The sequence below is a fragment of the Thermobia domestica genome, chromosome 7, assembly GCF_964235325.1.
Source record: "Thermobia domestica chromosome 7, izTheDome1.hap1.1, whole genome shotgun sequence".
Taxonomy (NCBI): Eukaryota; Metazoa; Arthropoda; class Insecta; order Zygentoma; family Lepismatidae; genus Thermobia; species Thermobia domestica.
The window spans coordinates 107,861,539-107,883,938 of NC_137460.1; the positions used below are offsets into that span (position 1 = coordinate 107,861,539).

A 22,400-nucleotide genomic window follows, 5' to 3' on the forward strand; every position below is an offset into this window, starting at 1 on the left:
ACCGGTACATGTTTATTATTTTTAAAGCAAATTTAAGTTCATAATCTGAGTTACGAAAGGTTCACATACAATATTATGTGTTTTTATCTAATATCTCATTAAAATACGAAGGAGAGTCATTTTTATCCACAAAAGAAAAAAATATATATTCATTAAGTAATTTACATCTGTTTCAGTGAGCTACTGAGAATATGAAAGTGCAGTGTGCCGGGTAGAGAGTTCATGTACAAGTTTTAGAAAGATATAATCTAAGTTTCATGTGAGGTTCTGTCAAGATATCCAAAAGCGTCTGTCGTATATGCTTCTCACTGTTTCATATACAAGTATTTTCATAATCTCGAGAGCGACCTACGGAGAATACCATCTTGTCATGTAGTTAATTTTCATGTAGTTAGTTCTATAATTCTTACTTCTTGCCCTACTCATATCATTAAAAACATTATTTACACCAAAATCCCGCTCTCATTTATGTTTCTGATATCTTAGACTGCTTGAAAAATTTATCACAGAAAAAGGATGTCCCAGAATAAAAATATTGTACACATTTTAAGATAAATTTTATAATGTATAACGCAATTGCACGAAGCATAAAATAATGTACACTGTACGTACATACAACTTTTTTTTTTTTTTAAAAAATATTAACATAAAACATAGGCTTAACTCTTAAAAAATGATTTACACTCATGTTACTGTCTATTGATAAATGATTACACAAATGAAAAAAGGTAGACCTAAGATAAAAAGACTCGAAACTTATAGTTCTTAATATTTGAAAGTGCTTTCCCTTGATAATGTGGCTTTCGTATGAAGGCTTTAAAAATTCGAGTAGATCCTTCAAAGAAAATTATTCTTCACTTTATTACGAAGTTCTTTTTTTTAAACAAGACCAGATAGTCGATAATCTTTTGTATATGCTTTCATTATTGGAAAACTTCTGAGTTTTGTAAAAAGTCTTGTTCAAGCGTGAGGTTTTAAGTAGCAATTGATTTTATATGATATATTATATTAATTTTATATTTTGTATTCACTAAACAGAAAGCTGTTTTGTGGGACCTTGAATAAAGAGTTGAGAAAAAGACTCAAAATGCTTCGTGTGAAGTGTTATACTGTATGGGAGGGAAACGTGGACATTACGTAAAAGTAATGAAAATAGACTGAAAGCCTTCGAAATGTGGATGTGGATAAGAATGGAAAGAATTAGTTGGGTCGAGCGGAAAACGAATGAGAGAGTGTTAGAAATGGTGGGGGAGAAAAGAACACTTTTAGATATTATTAACAAGGGGAAGAGAAACTGGTTGGGACATTGCCTAAGAAGCAATTGTATCATAAGGGACGTCCTAGAGGGTATGGTGTCAGGAAACAGAGGGAGGGGGCGAAGGAGACTACAATTAATGGATGATACAAAAACAGAAAGATCATACGTGAAGACGAAGAGGTTAGCGGAGGACCGTGGAGTATGGAAGCTTCTCAGCTGCGGCAAGTGACCTGCTAATAATGGCAGAATACCTATGATGACGATGAAAACAGAAAGCACTTCCAGAGTATGAAGTACAACATCAACTGCATTTACATTCTGTGGATAATAGCTGATCAGTGAATGTTCATCATTGTTCACTTTTTCAGCTATATTTTATAACTGTGTAGTGTTTCAGTTTTTGATAAATTATATGAGGTTTTATAGACAGTGATTATACCCTGTTTTCGTATGACGAAGTTATAAAATTTTTGCATCTAATTTTGATTATTAAGAACGTTTTTTTTATTTTTTTTAGTTTGACGTTAGTTTTTTTCTCCATACATCGTAACCGACGAAGGGAATGGAAGGGTTCTTGAAACTTTTCATGGGATAAATATACGTACAGGCAATATATGAGGTCAATTTTATTATCAAGAAAATTTATACATATTAAGAGAAGAATAATTTAATAATTTGAAAAAGGATTTGAATTTGAAGAGAAGACTGCTGAACGAAAAGAATGATATCCTGCAACTCAATGTAAACATATTTATTCATTTACTAACAAATCCTAGATGTGTCCAAAGCTAAAGAAAATCTACACTGAAAACAGAAAATGAAATGAAATATCTAGTTTGACGTCCCACGATTATGCCCTTTGTGCTAAGAAGACAGTTGATTCGTGTAAAGGAATGGCTATGAAAGAATTGGTGAGTCATAATGTGGGAGAAAATGGAAAAAGGTCGACAAAACCAATGGATACAATGTTGTTCACCACAAAGTTACTTGGCTTGGGATCGAACTAGAGGCTTCTCGAACTAGAGATGGTATTCTCTATCACTGACCATCGTGCCCTTACACTGAAAACATTTTACATGTAAAAAAATATTGATGTGATGCGTATTTCTTAGGTAAAGCTAGTGATATAATTCGCAGTATGATGCTACAGATTACAGGAAGCAATGAGTAGAGTTATAAAGTTATGAAAAAATTGTTTCAAGTAATGAAACATACACAAAAACAGTTTTCCTTTTGTGGAAACTCTCTCCACTGTCGACAAAATTACGACAGAATAATAGTATGATCAATGAAATTAATTTTGTCTGCCATCTCTAACAATTAACTTTGCGGATCATGTATTTTTGACATCCTTTCCGAACTAACCGGAAATATTTGTTGTTTGAAACTTTGCACTTCTTTCTTCAATGTAAAATTTTAACTTCGTGTAATTATTATATGGACCAATTTATTTTTTATTTGTTTATTTTTAAAATTTTGACCATGTATCATATCCAATACATTTTTCAGATGAAAAAGTAAATCCGTTCGTGTTCTGTTGAAAATCCTCAAGTGAGAATGGAAATTTGGAAACTAAGAATTTACCAGAAACAACAATATAATTAAATCAAAGTCTTTTCGTTCTTAAGAAAATTCTGGAAAAGAAACTGTAATGAAGTATGTTAATACATTTTAACTTATATTAACTGCTGCACAATATGGTAAAGAAATATTTTAAATCTGTCGTGTTAAACAAAAGTAGCCAAAGTTCTTCTGAATCACTACAAGAGATCGATACTAATCTAAATCCAAATAGGGTAGGGAAAGTAAAAGAAAAGTTTTCCGAAATGCGAGAAATAGTTCAGAAGCCAAATGAAAATGAAAATAATATTTTTCCCTCTACTTTTTCTGATATTATTGGAGAAAAGGAAAAGAAAAAGCATGAAAAGAGAATGAAGTCAGAAACTGCTTATATATCAAGTACATCTAGCGAATCTGAAAATGAGATGGTGATTCGGACATATGATTATGACAATGGAAGAAAGGAAGTTCGAAATATGAAACAAAGACAAGTTGAAGAAGCTCATTTATGTACTAGTAAAGAACCCGTAGAACATGGAAAGTTGAACAAACAATGGGAAGGTTTTCCTTTAAGGCGTGTAAGCAAATTTATCAGAAAAAGAATATCAAAGGATAAAGATGTTGAAAAGTCAGAAATGGAAGTGCACAAACCAAAAATCTCAAATTATAATGTAGAAGAGTCCATATCACCGAATAGTCAACATAAAGGTTCAATAGTTTCTTGTAACTCTGACCATGAATTGACTAATGTAATTATTGAAGGTTATGAGGTACCCAAATATAATCAGATCCATACAAATAAAATTTCTTCTGATAATAGAACGGAAACTCAGACTATGAATGTAGCATCCAAATCCAGGACATTCCAAGAAACGTGTGTATTGGAAAATATTTCTGAAATTACACTGAAATCATTGTCATCCGGGGATGAAAATGTAACTAATTTTCCAGCAGTTCTAGTTGAAGAAAAACGGTTGCTTTTAAAATTTCTCGAATTGGAACAAAATGCAGATGATAATTCAAGCATAACTTCATCACGTGAGCATCTAAAGCAATTTCCATCGATATTAGCAAATATGTACTTATCGCCGACACCCGAAGTTCATTCTAGTAAGTTTAAAGATGAGCAAATAAATGATGCAATTATAACTTCAAGTTCAATGATTGAAGTTAAAAATTACTCCATTTTGAAAAACGCAAAGCAACACCATACGGAAGGATCGATGCAGAATTTTCTTGAATATATATCAGAACAGGGAGAAGGTCGTACACTTAAGACACTTAAGTTACCAGGGCAAATTATGACGAAATTTGTGTATAGCTCTGTCAGCAAATCCCCGAGATCGAGAGCAGGGTCACTTGCTGGTATTTCGATGGATGACAGAAGCATGAGATCATCAGTAACCTCTGTCAAACCGCGACATTCGTTAAAATCGAAACTGCTTTGTTGCTTTAGAAAGAGACGTAAACAGCAGGACGAACAACCTACCAATGAAAGATTAGATCGTTCCGAACTAGATACGTTAGAAGATATAGATGTATCAAAATTCATGGATGAGAACCAAGATAAATGTGTATGTCCTGGAAGAGATCACCGTCCGGAAGGATCAGTGTTGATTTGTCATCAATGTGGATGTTATCTTGAACAGAAGATGAAATATTCTCACATGATTTCGACTCAAGATGAAAAATTAGGAATACGCGAATATATTGAAAAGATTTTGAAGACTAACTTCAGTGATCAGAGTTTTGATATAGTTATAAGAGAAAAGCGTAAGAAGGGTAAAGAAGCCAGAACATATAAAGAAGGTAAAGGAATTTCACTGGATATCTCACAGCATGATGTAGAAGGCCCGATGGACATAGGGAAAGATAAAGAATGGATAAATGTAAAGGAGACACCGAAAAGCGAATTTATTCCAGAGAAGGAATACCAAGAGCAGCTAGAGGCTGAAGTGTATGAAGCAACTGAACTAACTATGAGTCGAGAGTTGAGACGGGGATTTAGAGTTGATAATATGACTTTAGGAGGAGACACTTGCCTGTACATCCGTCCAGGTATGGAATCTGAGTTTGCAGATGATGAGGAAGTAATAAATATTTCTGAAAAGGATGACCCTGTAGAGTTCCTTATGAAACTTGGATATCCTATGGAAGAAGCTACTCGTGCCATGAGGGATGAAGAAGTGAGAAGAAGAATGAAAGCTGCCATGGTTGAGGTCTGTACCCTATGATAGTTTAACATCTGAAAGCATGTAATATTTTTTCTTTATTGTTTGTTATTTGAAATGTTGGGCATTAAGCTTTTTTGGATTCATCATCATCATCATAGGTATTCTGCCATTATTGGTAGGTCACTTGCTGCAACTGAAAAGCTTCCATGCTCCACGGTCTTCAGCTAATTTCTTCGTCTTCACGTACGATTTTTCTGTTTTGATATCGTCCATTAATTGTAGTCTCCTTCACCCCCTCCCTCTCTTTCCTAACACCATACTCTCTAAAACGTCCCTCATGATACCGTTCCTTCTTAGCCAATGTCCCGACCAGCTTCTCTTCCTCTTTTTAATAATATTTAAAATTGTTCTTTTTTACCCACATTTCTAACACTCTCTCGGCCCAGCTAATTCTTTCCTTCTTCTCCACACCCACATTTCGAAAGCTTCCAATCATTTTTGCATAATGTCCTTGTTTCTGGCCCATACAGGACAATACTCCACACGAAGCATTTTATAAGTCTTTTTCTCAAGTCACTATTCAAGGACCTACAAAATAGTATTCTCTTCCTCCTAAAGGCTTCTTTCGCCATTCCTATCCTTGCTTTTATTTCACACTCACATTTCATATCATTACTAATAACACTACCCAAGTATCGAAAACTAGTCACCTATTCTATTTTCTCCCCTCTTGCTTCTATATTTGATACCGACCCCTTCGTTCCAATTACCATGACTTTTGTCTTTTTAACATTTATTTTCATCCCATATTCTTCACAATCCTTTTTTCAAGTTTTCTAACATCTTATTGATTTTCTTCTCAGATTCTGCAACAAGCGCAATATCATCTGCAAACCATATATACCTAATCAAATAATATATTTTTTCAGTCAGTGACCAACATACCGTTGTATTAAAATAGATAGCAATGTACAAAACTCCTCTTGTTTCACAGTCATGACATAATGTTATTTGTATCGTAAAAATACACTCATGTAAATGCAAAACTAATTACAAGACATACCATTTTATACATGGAACCTTATAAATTCATAAACATTATATGCAACTTATTTTATTTTTCTGTCTTTTAAAATGACTTTTATAATTATAAACTTTTTTCTATCAGTTTTGAACTGTTAGTCAGTCTGTCCCGTGTAACGTGGGTTCCTGTCACCACGGCATGGCGCGTCCTCAGGTTGCGGATCGAGGAGAAGGCCTCTAGATATAGAGGTTAGCTGCGAATATACTGAATAAGCAGTAGCGGACAGACGACTAGGAGTGGTCCTCCAGCTTGGGGGTTTGGGTAAGGCTAACACCCTCATCCTGTAAAAAAAGGTACTTGTTCAGAAACATTCACAAAAGCCTCGGACAAGGACTGATAACTTGGCACGATATCAGCAAAAGAAAATGGACATGAGATTTGGAACATGGAATATTAGAAGTCTTTATAGGGCAGGCGCGTTAAAATCTGTAACGAATGAGTTAGAGAAATACAGGATGGACTTAGTAGGAGTTCAGGAAGTTAGGTGGGAAGGAAATGGATCTGAGAATTCCGGAAATTTTACGTTCTTTTACGGGGAAGGAAATAAAAATCACCAGTTAGGAACAGGGTTTTTCGTTCACAAACGAATATTACCAGCAATTAAACGAGTTGAATTGTTACTGACAGACTTTCTTTTATTACTCTTAAGGGACGGTGGTGTGATATTATTGTTTTAAATGTACATGCTCCAACTGAAGATAAGGATGACGATGTAAAAGATAGTTTTTACGAAGAAGTGGAACGGATATTTGACCAACTCCCGCGATACCATATGAAGATTCTATTAGGGGATTTCAATGCGAAGGTAGGACGAGAGGATATTTTCAAACCGATTATAGGGAACGAAAGTTTGCATAAGGAAAGTAATGACAACGGTGTTAGACTCGTGAACTTTGCAACATCCAAAAACCTAATCGTGAAGAGTACAAAATTCCCACATCGCGACGTTCATAAATACACTTGGACATCACCAGACGGAAAAACACATAATCAGATTGATCACGTTTTAGTAGATAGAAGAAGACAATCTAGCATAATTGACGTCCGGTCGTTTAGAGGGGCTGATTGTGACACTGATCACTACCTGGTAGCAGCGATAATACGGGAGAGATTATCGTTGAATAAAGGTAATACTCAATGTCCGAAAACGGAGAGATTTAATTTAAAGAAATTAGAAGAGAGCCAGGTAAGAGAGGAATACCAGATTGAAGTTTCGAATAGATTCTTGGTTTTAGAAGACTCGGAGTGCACTAGTGTTGAGGATACTTGGATTGAAATTAGAGATAGCATTAAATGTTCAGCAATAGAAAAATTGGGACACGCGGAAATACGTAGGAACAAACCATGGTTCGACCAAGAATGCATTAAACTAGCAATGAAATAACTACACAAAATTTTGCAGATATCAGGCGGGAAACTTCCAAAACTTTTAGAACAAAGAAACGGGATTTTTTGAAAGCTAAAATTAAGGAACTTGAAGATAATAGTAAAAATAAAAATATTCGGGACATGTATAAGGGGATCAGCGAATTTAAGAAAGGCTATCAACCTCGTGCTTATATATTAAAGAAATCTGACGGAACAGTTCTCACTGATACGGATAGCCTCTTAAATAGATGGAAAGATTTCTTTGACGATTTGCTGAACACGCAGCCAAAAACTAATGTGCGTGGAGAAAAGGAGATACACACCGCAGAACCGTATATTCCAGAACCCAATCGAATAGAAGTGGAAGCCGCTATAAAGAAATTAAAGAAACACAAATCTCCTGGTGTAGATGAAATTCCGGCTGAGTTAATTTTAGCTGGAGGCGAAAAATTGTGTAACAAGATACACAAACTCATTCTCCTTATCTGGAACAAGGAAGAATTGCCACAAGAGTGGAAAGAGTCAATCATTGTTCCAATTCACAAGAAAGGTGACAAAACTGACTGTAATAATTATCGAGGCATTTCTCTTCTGTCAACATCCTATAAAATCCTTTCAAATATTCTGTTAGCAAGATTGACCCCATACGCAGATGAAATTATTGGAGATTATCAGTGCGGATTTAGACGAAATCGATCAACTATCGACCAAATATTTACCATTCGCCAAATACTCGAAAAGAAGTGGGAATACAATACCCCGGTACATCAACTATTTATTGATTTTAGAAAGGCTTACGACTCGGTTAGGAGAGAAACATTATACAACGTTCTTACAGAGCTTGGAATACCGAAAAAGCTAATTAGATTAATTAAGATATGTTTAAGTGAATCCCAAAGTAAAGTCCGGGTAGGAAAATTTTTGTCCACGAGCTTCCACGTCGAAAATGGCCTGAAACAAGGAGATGCGTTGTCGCCATTATTATTTAACTTTGTGCTGGAATACGCTATAAGGAAAATCAAAGATAGCAACCAGGGCCTAGAGTTGAACGGCATCCACCAGGTTATGGCATATGCTGATGATGTAAATTTAATAGGGGATGATAGGAGAACAGTAGAAATAAATGCAGAGATCTTATTAAACGCTTGCAGGGACATGGGTTTAGAAGTAAATGCAGAGAAAACTAAATACATGGAAGTGCGTCGGGACCGTAATACGGCAAATTGTGGAGGCGTTAAAATATTAAATAATACTTTTGATAAAGTGGATACTTTCAATTATTTAGGATCAATATTAACAGACGAAAATCATATTCACGAAGAAATTAAATGTCGACTAAAAGCAGGGAATTCGTGTTACTATTCGGTTCAAAATCTCTTGTCGTCGCGAATTGTGTCGAGGAATTTGAAGCTTAAAATATATAAAACGATAATCATGCCTGTTGTTCTGTATGGTTGCGAAACATGGTCGCTTACTCTCAGGGAAGAACATAGACTGAAAGTATTTGAGAACAGGATCCTGAGAATATTCGGACCCAAGAGGAACGAGAATGGGGAATGGCGGAAGCTTCATAACGAGGAACTACATAGTTTATACGGTTTACCCAACATTGTTAGGGTCGTCAAGTCTAGGAGGCTTAGGTGGGCAGGTCATGTAGCTAGAATGGAAGAAAGTAGAAACGCTTTAAAAGTCTTGACTGGTAGACCCATAGGAAAACGACCATTAGGAAGACCTAGGCGCAGATGGGAGGATAATATTAAGATGGAGCTCGCAGAGATAGGAATACAAAGTAGAAACTGGATCCAATTAACTAAGGATAGAAGTCAGTGGAGAGCTTTTGTGAACGCGGCACTGAACCTCCGGGTTCCATAGGCCATAGAGTTAGTTAGTTAGTTAGTTAGTCAGTCTGTCAGTGAAGTTCAAAATTATGAAGAAAATTCTAAATTCGTTTTCACTAAAATTTTGTCATTCTTGTAAATTTAACTCAAGAGAACAAAGAAAAATATACGAAGATAACTGTCGCCGAGGTTTATTTAAAAATGATAATTTATTTATTTAGTGCCTTGAACAGAGAATCATTTTTAATTAGACTAGAAAAATAAGGATAATAGAATATCAACAGTAAATAGTATTGGAAAACTGAAATGACAAATAAAAACGAAAAACAAAGAAAGAAAATTAAGTAAAAAAAACTAGAATTTGTATTACAAAAACATGGAATGATGTGTTATTATTATTAATAATAATAATAATTTTTAAATAAAATTACGTTTGTGATGGAATTCCATTACTAGTAAAATGACCTAAACATAAATAAAATAATATATAACATAAATAATATATAAAATAATATGTAACATAAATAATATATTTCTTTAAAAAAAATAGTCTAAATAATAATGAGAATGGATTTATTTCTGTATTGTTTGTAGTCAAATTACGGGGGATAGTGTTCTTTGGTTAGTTGAACGAAAATTGTTAATTGCCTGAAAAAAGTCATAGAGTTGGAAATTCTTGATTGTTTCCATCTTAAATGAGTTGGCAACAGCTGCACCATGTGAGCAATCACTTTGCTTATCTGCAGTTATGCACAACGTTATGTAGCATTCAAATTCTTGTGATAATAAATGACAGTTTTTCTTTAGTTTAAAGTGTGAATTTCACGAAATTTGAAACAAATAAAATAAACTAATGGTGTACAATAAATAAAATTTCTATATCTACGACCCTTTCATCTGAAAATAGAAATCAAATAACATTTATTTGACCTTTCTTTGTCTTTACTGTTGTATTTTAAAACCTTATTTATCGAAAAACGTTTATTCAAACATTGGAGGTCACAAATATGTGTAAAAATTATTGTTTTTGTTTCGACAGAAATACATTTCTGTTGCTTTCATCGTTTGTTCCCTTTAACTTTATTTCTAAAGCCAAATTCAAGTGGAATTGGTGTGTGTGTGTATACTTAGGCAGAGTGACTACGTGTCTGTATTTATTTCCAAAAGTATCCTGAACTAGTATGTAGTTTTATAATGCATTTCATGCATTTCCAAGTCAACAGCCTCATGTCAAGGCATCGTGATGCAGAGCAAGGGAGACTCTGAGTTTTAAGATATAGAAAATATTTAATTTCTTTCACTATAGTATCTTGGGAAAATGAAATGAAATCTTTCAGTTTTACGTCCCATAGTTATGCCGGCTAGGCTAAAGGAGACGGTGATAATGAGAAATAAATGAAATGGTGGAATGACTAAAGAGGGAGGAAACGGTAGAACCACGAGAAAACCCACGCACACGGTATTTGTCCACCACAAAGTTCACATGGCACGATCTGGGATCGAACCAGGGACCCCATGCATTAGAGGTGAACGCTCTACCACTGATACAGTATTTTGGGATACTTCATAGTACTCAGAAATGAAACAACTATGTTCCTATCCAGAGAATAGTTGAAATTGTCTTAGAAGCTTCTAGGACGCAGGTTTGGACATTTTTACCGAAAACATATTTAGAACTTTTGTTAAGATAATTCTATATATTATAAATTTGTTACAATATTTCGAACAGCATGCTCTCCGTCCTCTTCAGGATTTTTGCTTATCTTTTTTCAAGGGCTTAAATCTTAGTCTTAAATACTGATTTTATCATTTCATAAAATGTTATACATCGGAGTAGTGATCAAGAATATATCTAACAACTAACAGTAATCAAGGATATCTAACAACTAAACAAAACTCTTCAGAATTTCAATTTTAAGATATTTAAGTCTCTTAACAACTCTTGTTATTTCTAATAGATTCGTATATTATAGTTTAATGAATACAAAATGTAGTTTTTGTTACAACTTTTATGTGTATATAGTGTATGAATATGAATGATGTGTTATATATATTTTCTTTACAGGCAAATATTTGGGTGAACCGCATAAGTAAGACACAGGCAACTTTGCTTTATTTGTTATCGCTAAAATCAACACAAAAGACTATGCGTTATTTTCTGTTATTAGTAGAAGCCATTGTCCACAGAAGAATCACAACAAGTGCCAAATTGGATGGTACGTACGAATAAACTAACTATACATTAAACATTCAATGTAACATGTTATTTTTTTAATTGTTATTATTAATTCAAGTTAATTTGCTGTTCTACTAAAACGATGTGACGGCGGTGACTTAATTAGTTCGTGATTTTGTGGAAAGTCGTTTAGTAAAAACTTTAAGATCTTCCTAAAATGGAGCGACTCTACTTGTTTTAGTGTCAGTTAGATCCTAATTCCAGGAAAAATTATTTAAAGATATCTTTAGAAAACCTAAAACCCACTTCACTTTATCGAGCATAGTTTGTTCTTATATGTGAAGTAAACTATCAACTATTCGGTTCACCACTTTCCGGCCTAGATTAAAGAAAAAATATACGTAATAAAATGAGAAATAATCATTTGAATGATCTAATCAATTTTTGACACCTTTATAAAAACGCGACTTTGTACAGGAGAAGCAGTCATCTATCAAGAACTTTTTCAAAAACTAAAAAAACTAAGTTTTGAATCTTTTATCTAGGTTGACCTTTGCACATTTATGTCATCGTGTATCAGTGAACAATAAAATAAATTTAAATCATTTTTCTAAGAATTTCGTCTTAATTTTATATTAATGTATTGTTTATTTTAAAATTTTAATGTATTCATAATGTACATTAATTTATGTTTCTGCGATTAACATAAACATTATAAAATGTATCTAAAAATGTGTACTATATTCTTTATTCTTGCATTTCCTTCTTCTGTATTCTTCTTTTTAAAACATACAATACGGGTCATAACCAACATTTATGAAGTACTGGTCTTAATTAAGAGGTCAGAAAATATGAATAACAGCTGCGTTTGGTATGGTATTGGTGGGGAAGAAAGTGAGTCAATTATAGAACTCCAGGCCATCTGATTTTTGTGTTATCCGGCCTGCCCTTCTGCCACATTAAGCCTGATAGTAGGAAATCTATCGTATTTAGTTGTTTAACTACGTAGCTTATATATAATTTTTAAAAATTACAAATTAAAAATGTATTCTCACAGCTCTGTTTCAAAGGAAAACCAAGTTTCGATTATACTTGACGAGCTCTTTCACCTTTGTTAGCCGATATTTTAAAAGTTAGAAACTGCTTCCTCTTCTTTTAATCGATCACCTCTGTCTGTCTGTCTGTCTGTCTGTATTATTCTTATTCTTATTATTATTATTCAAAATTAAATATTTTCATACATTCTAATGTCTTTAACTGTTTTATGCTATGATGTCGCCACGCAGAAAACAATGTAGCTAGAAACCACGACATCCTTTCTGAATAAGACATCTTTCAGAGCCAAGATTTCATTGACTATAAAACTATATATATATATATATATATATATATATATATATATATATATATATATGTATATATATATATATATATATATATATATATATATATATATATATATAAGGAATATAGAATTACACTGGCGCAAACACATTTAAGGACACATAGTAGGAATTCACGAATCTGGCTCAAAATTGGTACATAAGAAGGTGATGGTACATTGTGCCATTTTCAATATGGCACATCCTGAACATGTTGCATAATATACAGTATTTGCCTTAATAGAACCCTAATCTGTTACTCAACTGTTTGGATGCATATCCAGTTATATGCTGTAAGCTATGTCTATCTGAGAAATGGAGAGAAGTGAAGAGATAGTTGTATGTCGTAGTTGGAAGTTACTTTTCCTAAGAATGTGAATTTCTCTAACGCACAAACAATAGTTACTTAGAAATCTTATGAGACTTAATCCAGCTTGCATGAAACGTTATTTTTAATAGTGATAGTATATTGCCACATTGGCATTTCAATTTTTGGACACATATTTATATAGTACTTTGCGAAATATGGTTAGCAATTTTTGTGTACAAATACTAGAAACGAAAATCATCATTTTTCTTTTTCTTTCCACAGCTTACCTTCGACTTATTTTTAAGGTTGAAACTGGCGCTTTGAAAATAAGCAGAGTTATGGGACTAAGAGTAAGATTTGTTTCTTTCTTTCCTTTAAAAATTTAATTTTTAAACCTAATTTTTTAACATTTCCATTAACATAATTTATCTGCTTATCATCGATTAAGTTTAATTTCCAACAATAGTTATTTACGACGACAAATTCCATTAGTACTATGCCTCTCTGCTTTTGGAATTATATCTTAAAATAGTTGAATGCTGACGGTCCTACTTGGTGTCCTTCCATCACTTTTCGTAAACATTTTGCGTGCTGAAGGATTTCCAGATGACACCTTCTTCATTCTCATAAATGGTTTTCTCGTGCATGAGACAGAATGCTGTTAATAATAGCCGAATGCCCAAGGATTCAGTAATAGATTCATCTTGAATTTAAAGTCCCTTTTCACCATTGAGCTTATACGAAATGGAGCTTACTATTCAAAGTGAGATCTGGACCACTACTTTGGTTTGTATTGAACATAACTATACCTACCGGATATCGAACCTAGAACCGCGCACAGAAATCACGAAAAGAGGAAGCAGATAAAAGATACTACGCAATATAATCATCTTTCAATATTTCTACAGCTTCAATCAACACTTAAAAACATTAAAATATATTTCTATTTGTTTTTAAATTATTTGTAGTAATTCTGCCAGTTAAAATTATAGTAATTCTGCTAGTTAAGGTATGTAGAAAGAGTTTATGATTTGCAGACTCTAGTTAACATTGTAAATTATAAAAAAATGAACATCTGAAGTCAAATTGTAGTTTGTTTCGTGAGTCACAAATCTCCCCCTTGGAGGTGTAGGACATTATGTCACATTCGTCTAACAAGGTACATTCGCGAAGTGTCCCCTCGGGATTCATGTAAAACTGATTTAAATGCAAAGTTCTCCATGGCTCAATGTGTATTGTACTAATTTTAGCGGCTCATATGGGTAATTTGAATATTTATGAGCCTTCGTATACCCGGAATTCAATCATGCACTACTATAACGCTCGGTCACACAATTGCTTTTAGTTTCTTTAGATGTAACTGAACATGAATGTGGGCATATGCAAAACAAATTGGATCAAGTACTGCTTCTCTGACATGTGTTATCCACACCAGCCGCCATCTTGGATCCGCCATATTGGATTCACCTTTAGGTTTTTCAAATGGGAATAGGTGCATGTGATGCATCAAATTCATATAAAATTTTCTCGGAAGTTCATTGGTGTAGTGAGTTTTACGGTAGCTTGTACCATTTGTGAGATATTACATGTTAAATCCCTCTAGGCACTTCGCGAATAGACACTGCAGAGTAATATCAGTTACGCTTACGTTTTTGATGTTGACAAATCAAAACAATTGTGATGATCAAGTAAATCAAGTGGTCGGCTGTTTTCTCCAGTTTGATGCTGATGGTGAAATGAGTGTCTTTTTGGCCCTGTATGAGAATCCTCGGCTCGAATTTCACCGATACACCGCATCCCTAGGTCTTCGTGTAACATTTAGTGACACAAACCAATAGAAATTTCACTCCCCCAAATTTTACGGACAACCAGCTGACGATCGAATCTCACAATTGCACTGACCTGGAGTAATTTTATCCCCATTCTGACTCACATAAGGTGATCAGGACGGCAGCCATTCTTCATGGACATTCTTCCAGCTTGGAAACATGAAAACCATTCAAAGGTAGTTTTTTTGGCTCATTAGTGCAACACCGAAAGCTACTTACATTTCGTACGTCTCTGTAGCCGTTCTTCCAAGTTTGATCAAAGTTTAACACAGATTCACTGTTCCCTTCAATCACTCAGTTCACAATCCGACGACAATCACACAAAACACTACATGCAATCACGTCTCATTTATCACTCCCTGGGCTCAGGTGAGCGATAACGCTATAACATGTGACGAATTAAATGAACAAGCATCGTATACAATTATCTCAAAATATCTCTCTCCGAGTTTTGCAAATATTTTTTGTTTTAAACAAGCTGTTAATGGAACGTTATTTTAAAAGCTGATTAGCTAGTGGTGCATTGCTAGGATAAATATACTTGATACCAAAATTCTCGAAACTGAGATTTTGTTGTATAAATAGTGCATAAACTCATGCTAATGTGCATCTACAAAAGTTATATTGATATCTGATTTCTATTTGATATAAACACTACCGTAATATCACTATACGCAGCACACTAAAACTCATGTTTTTTTCTCGTCGCTGCGTTTCTCCTGTTTGTAACTGCCGAAGATAAGATAGAAAACCATGTGAATTATTAAAATTCTTCACAAAGCCAAAAGTAGGCTATTGAATGGAATTAAACCAAAAGGTAAAATAGATATTATAATATGAATATGAAATGAGTATTTTACGACTATCGTAAAATACAGATCGTACTTTATTTACTTTTTTTTAATTTTAGAAGGCATTTATTTCAATCTTTGAACGAAATTTCCAAAATAATAATAAGAAGAAGAATGTGCTTTGATAGAATAATTTCACCATTATGTTAAATAGATAAAATGTATCATATGTAGAAAATGTTCAAAAAAAAGTAGTTGAACACCGCATTTAAAATTAACATTGTACTACTGGAATTATTTACAATGCTTTGGTGTCTCTTAAGGCTCTTCCCTAAGTTCATCCTCATTTTCTTTCTTTTTTTTAAAGTAGTAGTAGTAGTGAATAACTTTAAGACAATGAACAAGATAAAAATTGTAAAAAGTGAGCCAGATAGTATCTACAAAGCGATGCTATATTAGCTAAAAATTGTTTTCAACACCCTTCGTATAGAGCATGAATATTAGTGAATAACTTAAAGACAATGAAGAATATTTAAGAAATGTAGAAAGTGAGACAGATAGTATCTACAAAACGACATGACAAGAATTAAGAATTGTTTCCAACACCCTTCGTATACTGTATGAATTTTAGTGAATAACATAAAGACAATGAAAAATATTTATTAAAAAATGTAAAAAGTGAGGCCAAATACTTCTGTAGTATCTACAAAACTCTACTATATGAACTAATAATTGTTTTCAACGCCTTTCGTGTAGTGTATAACTTTGGGTGTGCAGTTTATGTCGTCATAAATTGCGCACCCAAATTAATGGTGTATAAGAAAATGTCTGAAAACAGTTGTTAGTTCATATAATAGTATTTTGTAGATACTACCGAGCTCACTTTGTCTATTTTTGATATTCTTCATTGTGTTTAAAATATTCACTAAAATGCATACCCTATACGAAGAGTGTTGAAAACAATTCTTAGTTAATGTAATATCGGTTTGTAGATACTATCTGGCTCACTTTCTACATTTCTTAAATATTCTTTATTGTCTTTAAGTTATTCACTAAATTTCAAAAAAGTGTGAGTGAAATAAAAGAGAGCCTTAAGTAAAATCTCAAGTCGCAATATGTAAAATAGTGACGTTTATTTGAATTCCATTACTAAAGTTGAGAATAGAGTTTTTGTAAGCTTAGTGACAACAACAAAATAGCATATTCAAATTAAACGAACTTCACTGTTTCTTTTTATGTAGGATGATGAAAACACGACTGATGCAGTCAAGACCAATCTAGAACAGGCAAATCGAATACTTTTAGGAATGTCAGAGAAAGCTGGTGATGAGGTATGTATTTCTTTTGTAACCAATTTATGAACCATACTGTATAAGGTTATAATATTCATAAGTTATTTTCTAGCATCAGAAACATTTTCTTAGATTATTTCTTGCTTCGTTTGGGAAAGAAACAGTTTTCAGATTCTTAGGAACTGTAGGCCTTGTAATTAATATTCTCTCTTATCGTTTTTAATAAAAGTTCTTTGTTTTAAACGTTGTAGGTGTGTTTTGTAAATTGTTACTGTTTCTCTCAGGCAAACCTCACAAAGACTATTCAGATTTAATAACCACGTGCAGAGTCACTACTTCAAACTCAGATTCCAGGTGTGCTGCAGAATGCTAGTCGTCTGTCTACATGTGATTGCAAATCAATATTTTATTTATCTAGACTTTGTTCATACAGTGAATACAAAACATTTAGTTACTTAATAACAACTACTGTATTAACATGATATTACTACATTTATTCCTCTTCGTGAAAAACGAGACTTGGTCTTGTCTGTTTTCTGCAACTGCGTAGAAAAACAGTTAGTTTGCGCTTAGATAGTAATTAGGGAAAATACACAGACTCCAGCTTTTGAAGCTACAATGTAGAGATTAAGGTACATACATAAATATATGTAGTACATTAAAAGTTACACAGAGACATTCTTTAATATATATTTTATAAGTGTACGATATAAATAGTTTTCGGCTAAGTTTACAAATATTGATTATTTTCTGTCAAGCGACAATAGGTAAAATTTTATAAATTAATGTTGTGTTTACAAGGAACTTCGTTGTATTTACAAAAGAAGCATTACCTGTGGAATAAGTTTATTTCGTTGTTCCCCCCACATTCCTAGTGCATTCCTAAAGCGCTAGTGTAACATTTCAACAATAAGAAAAAATCAATTAAAGCAACTAAGGGCAAAAACATTCAAATATTCAGTGTGCATATTATTTAGTGTTCAATATATAAATGATACTGTATGGTATATACGAAATAAAACGCGGTTACCATGAGAATTCAAAGGCAAAACCAAAAGAAATCTAAAGATCCATGTCAAGAAGCATATTAGGAATTCAAAAGCGGAAAATATGAATCGTTGAACATATTTGACGGGAAAAACATGCTGAGTACACTTGTGTGAATTTTCTGATGACGGAGTTGAGAGTTGGATTTCACGATTCCGATTTTATTTTTTAAATAGTTTTAAAAGATTTTTTTAAAATATAATTTTTGATATTGGTTGAAAGCGTGTGAACTTCTGCAGCTGTCTTCCTAGAGAAAATGAAAAATAGATTTATTATATATTGCCTCTATTGTCTTAATTTTCTAATCTACATTTTTCCTTACCTGGGTGTGAAGAATAATTTGCAATCCACAGATTCTTTTAATTTTTTAGTAACAATTCATCAAACATTAAAGGTTTGAAATTTTCCTCTTTATGTGCTATATATGTACGTGACATATACCTACAAAGGCCCCAGAATACATAATGAGAACTACTATAGTACTTCTGATGATAACTGCTTATTAATTATGTTAAAAACAATTACGCATATGTTGTAAATAACCTTTTTCCTGAACAGGTATGCTTTTCATATAAACAGAAAAGGTAGTTGCTACGAGACAGATCTAGTACCTTTGGATAAAATGTAGCTTTTGTTTAGGTTCGTAATATTGTTCAAATAACAATATTTTTCAATTGAATGAAATCTTCTAGTATTGAATATATAGAAATACTGCGGCAGCTCCTTTTATTATTTTATTTTATGTTTATTGCGTTTTTATTATTATTATTATTATTATTATTATTATTATTATTATTATTATTATTATTATTGATTAATTTGATATAATGTTTTCAGAGTTTTGATAAAGATATGTACCTCAATTGTGATTTTGTAGTTAGTGATAATATAGTGTAAAATATCGTCTATACATACACATTACTAAGGCTGTAACCAAATTACTAGCTAGTATCTTAAGAGGATAATGTTTAATGGAAAATTTATTTGTTCAAAATACTTAATAAATACAGAAGGCCGTTTCATTCTAATGGCAGTGAAATGTACCTGCCTGCCCTACGCTCTAAAATCGCTTTTTCACCACCGATTGTGTTCAATATGATTGGCCTGGCTATGAACAGTTCACGACAGAGTTTCCATTGAAGGTGGTTTCTATTCAGTACAACCTGATCGAGTTTAACTCACACGTCGTTACATATTTTCCAGTCCGTCAAATGTTGTGGGTTGAGTTTCGTGACGTTCTGTTTTAATAGGTCAAAGCCACAGAAGTCTGTATGAATGCTATCTAGTGGGTGATAGATGACGTTATGTAATCACCTTAGATAAGGCGTGGGCCTATTTGACCAGGTGAGATAGGGGCTTGCCATTTGCTACCACCCTATCGATAGAACGAAGCACGCAGTGTGGATTCACACGTGCAAGGAAAGTTTCTCCAAAGAGTTTATGGTAGTGGCGGATTTTTGTACGAAGGAAAGTTTCCTATGGAGTGGCATCTACTGTGAAGGTGATGCTCATTATATAAGCACGTCTTAGGTCCCATATACCGCCAATATGCCCCTGATTTGTGTTGCAATGAAACCGCCAAAGTTCATATTCACACCGCCAAATAACGGTGACTTATTTGACTTCAAGAGAACATATAAGTAGATGGCTCCCCCTTACCTTTTGTCATTTATCATATCTCCCAAGTTTTCATCTCATATGGAATGAGGCTCTTGAGTTGCAACGCAAAATTTTCGTTAGCAGCACTCGTCTTGGTAGCACAACAGTACTCTTTTTTTTTTGTAGCACCCAGCAGAGAGAATCAAGTAGGCGTTGCCGTGTCACAGCAGAAACAAAACAAAATGGTGACGTGAGTAAGAATAAGAAAATAATCCCTAAAAATCAATTATCATCTGAAGTGAATTGAAGAATTTATGTTATGAAAATTTCTTAAAGAAGTGAAAAACTGTAATTAAATTGGATTATGTCTATATAGTGTGAAATTAATAATATTTACTTACAATTTAATATAAATCAGCATCAGTATGTATTGGTGTAAAAGTACTAAAAATAACATTAGCTAACCCGCAAAAAGAAACGTGGTTGGCTACCAAGCTATGGCGTAATAGGACAATTTTGAACGAGCTCTCAAATATCTAGTAAAAGAATATATTAAAGGTGTGCATCTAACACTTTAATAATCAAAATATTAAGCATACATGTCATAAGATAAACTTCCAAATAGAATCATGCAACGATTACGTCAAATTGCTGAAAATTATCGCCAAAAACTTGGGAACTTACGAACATTCAACCATAGTGTCATAAAAATGTGGAACGGAAAAAAAAACTCTCACTATGTCGTCTTGATTACAATAGTGCTGCATCGATATATTAATCTACAAAGCAGATATTATCGTTTAGAATGCTCCCATTGTCCCAATAGTTATTTGTGCGTGTGAATCAATGAAGTAATAAAAAAAAGAGGCAAAAGCCAAAGTGAAATGTGTGTAAGTGCTATTATTTACGTGTCAATGAAAATATAAGCCGGCATTTCAATAACATTTTTTATTCAGCTTTTATTTCTTTTATAATATGGGCTGTCGCAAACATAACAGTTTAATATTCATAAACATGATACGTAAGTATTTTAAAAATATGTAAATAAAGCTTTTAAAAAATAAAATATATCAATTTATCCTACGTCTAGGCATTTGATTCAAGCAAAGCAAAATCTCATTTCAATAAATATATTCTGAGTGAAATCATTATGTATGTGTGTTAAAAGTAAATATTGATTAATTACTTTTTATGTTAGTGCTTTTGTAAATTGTTTCTTTCCTCAATCACGAAGTCGAAGACATTAATCATACAATTGCGTAATGGTTCAAATCCTAAATTCTATATCAGCGTGCATAAATTTACTTTAAACGAACCCATCAGTGCTAAGTAACTAGTACAAGGTATAACGTTGGCTTAATCTGCTTAATACTATATGCCAAACCACTCTAGTTTAAAAAATGCTGCACTAAACAGGAATCAAACCAAATCACGCTAAAAAAGGCGCACCAAACAAGACACAAACCCATGCATGTTAAAGAAATGGCGCCCGAACAGGGACGTACAAAATAGAACCGTTCAGGTTAAAGGAATGGTGCACCGAACACGAACAGAATCTCCGAACCGTAAACTTTATAATTAATGATTAATGGTCTCGAAACGTGATTATGAAATATAAAAGTGACTCGTTGCCATTACAGTATTTTGGGATATAAAATTTTAAAATTTTTAGATTATTGTTTTTAAATTTGGAAATTTAGTTCAAAATGTCGTTAAATTTGGAAAGTGTAAGTGAACGCAAAAAGATGTTTCGAGAAATGCAAGAAATTCGAAAAGAAACGAAATACGAAATAGCAAAAAATTTGTTCAAATGGAAAAGGCAACCTTTTGTATTAGATGATGTCCTGAATTCTTTAGGCATTCACAATGAAACTTGTATGTATTGGAGAAAAGCTATACGAGCATTTGGAAAAAGTATTTTAACCAAAATGTAGAATACAGAAAAAAATTGAAAATGAAATCAGGTGAAAGATGTTTGAAATCAGTAAAACTGAAAATTTCCATAAAATTTAAAAAAAAAACTGTATTTATAAGCAGAAACCTGTTTCGTTAGGCTACATTGAAGATAAATTAAAATTATATTTGGAAAAGTCCGAATTAAGTTGCAAAGCGAAGGAACGATTAGCCCGGCATTTACGAGTTCTTAATGTGGGTAGGTATCTTTAAATTTATCAAGGCAGACTCTGTCGAGTGTTCAAAAAAAAGCACAACTAAATTATTACTTTATAAAAATTTAGCTGTGAAGCTCGAATGCACTAAGAAATTTTAATTAAATCTCGACAAATTATATTACAATATCCTACTTTAATGATCATATATTTAATATGTAATGTGTTATAATGTCTTTATTTAGTTACAAAAAGAATTATTTTCGTATTTCTTGTGTTATTATAGGTTTGTGTTATGTGATGTTTATAAATATGATAATGTTTATAAATATAAGTAATATAACTCGAACGAAACATTTTAAAATATCATTTAATGGCAATAATATCCAAGAGAAAATTTGCTTGATAAGTTTTTAATTGTAAACGTGCATATATATATATATATATATATATATATATATATATATATATATATATATATATATATATATATATATATATATATATAGTTGTTGAATGTTGTATTTTATTTTGTATAATATTGTATTAAAAGGTAAACTTATATGATCATGTGTAATCAAAAT

At 32.8% G+C, this 22,400-nt stretch overlaps 1 protein-coding gene across 2 annotated transcripts in view; it reads left to right on the forward strand.

The window, feature by feature from the left end:
- The window catches only part of LOC145690316 (uncharacterized), a 41,409-nt gene that overhangs the window by 17,813 nt on the left and 1,196 nt on the right, over positions 1 to 22,400 (forward strand). The window contains exons 2-5 of one of the 2 annotated variants that reach the window (XM_081765096.1): positions 2,768 to 5,037; positions 11,348 to 11,498; positions 13,433 to 13,500; positions 17,012 to 17,101. In XM_081765096.1, coding sequence (XP_081621222.1) covers positions 2,956 to 5,037; positions 11,348 to 11,498; positions 13,433 to 13,500; positions 17,012 to 17,101 — 2,391 coding nt within the window. In that variant the 5' untranslated portion in view covers positions 2,768 to 2,955. The remainder of the gene's footprint in view (positions 1 to 2,767; positions 5,038 to 11,347; positions 11,499 to 13,432; positions 13,501 to 17,011; positions 17,102 to 22,400) is intronic. The other variant, XM_081765095.1, reaches the window with a different exon arrangement.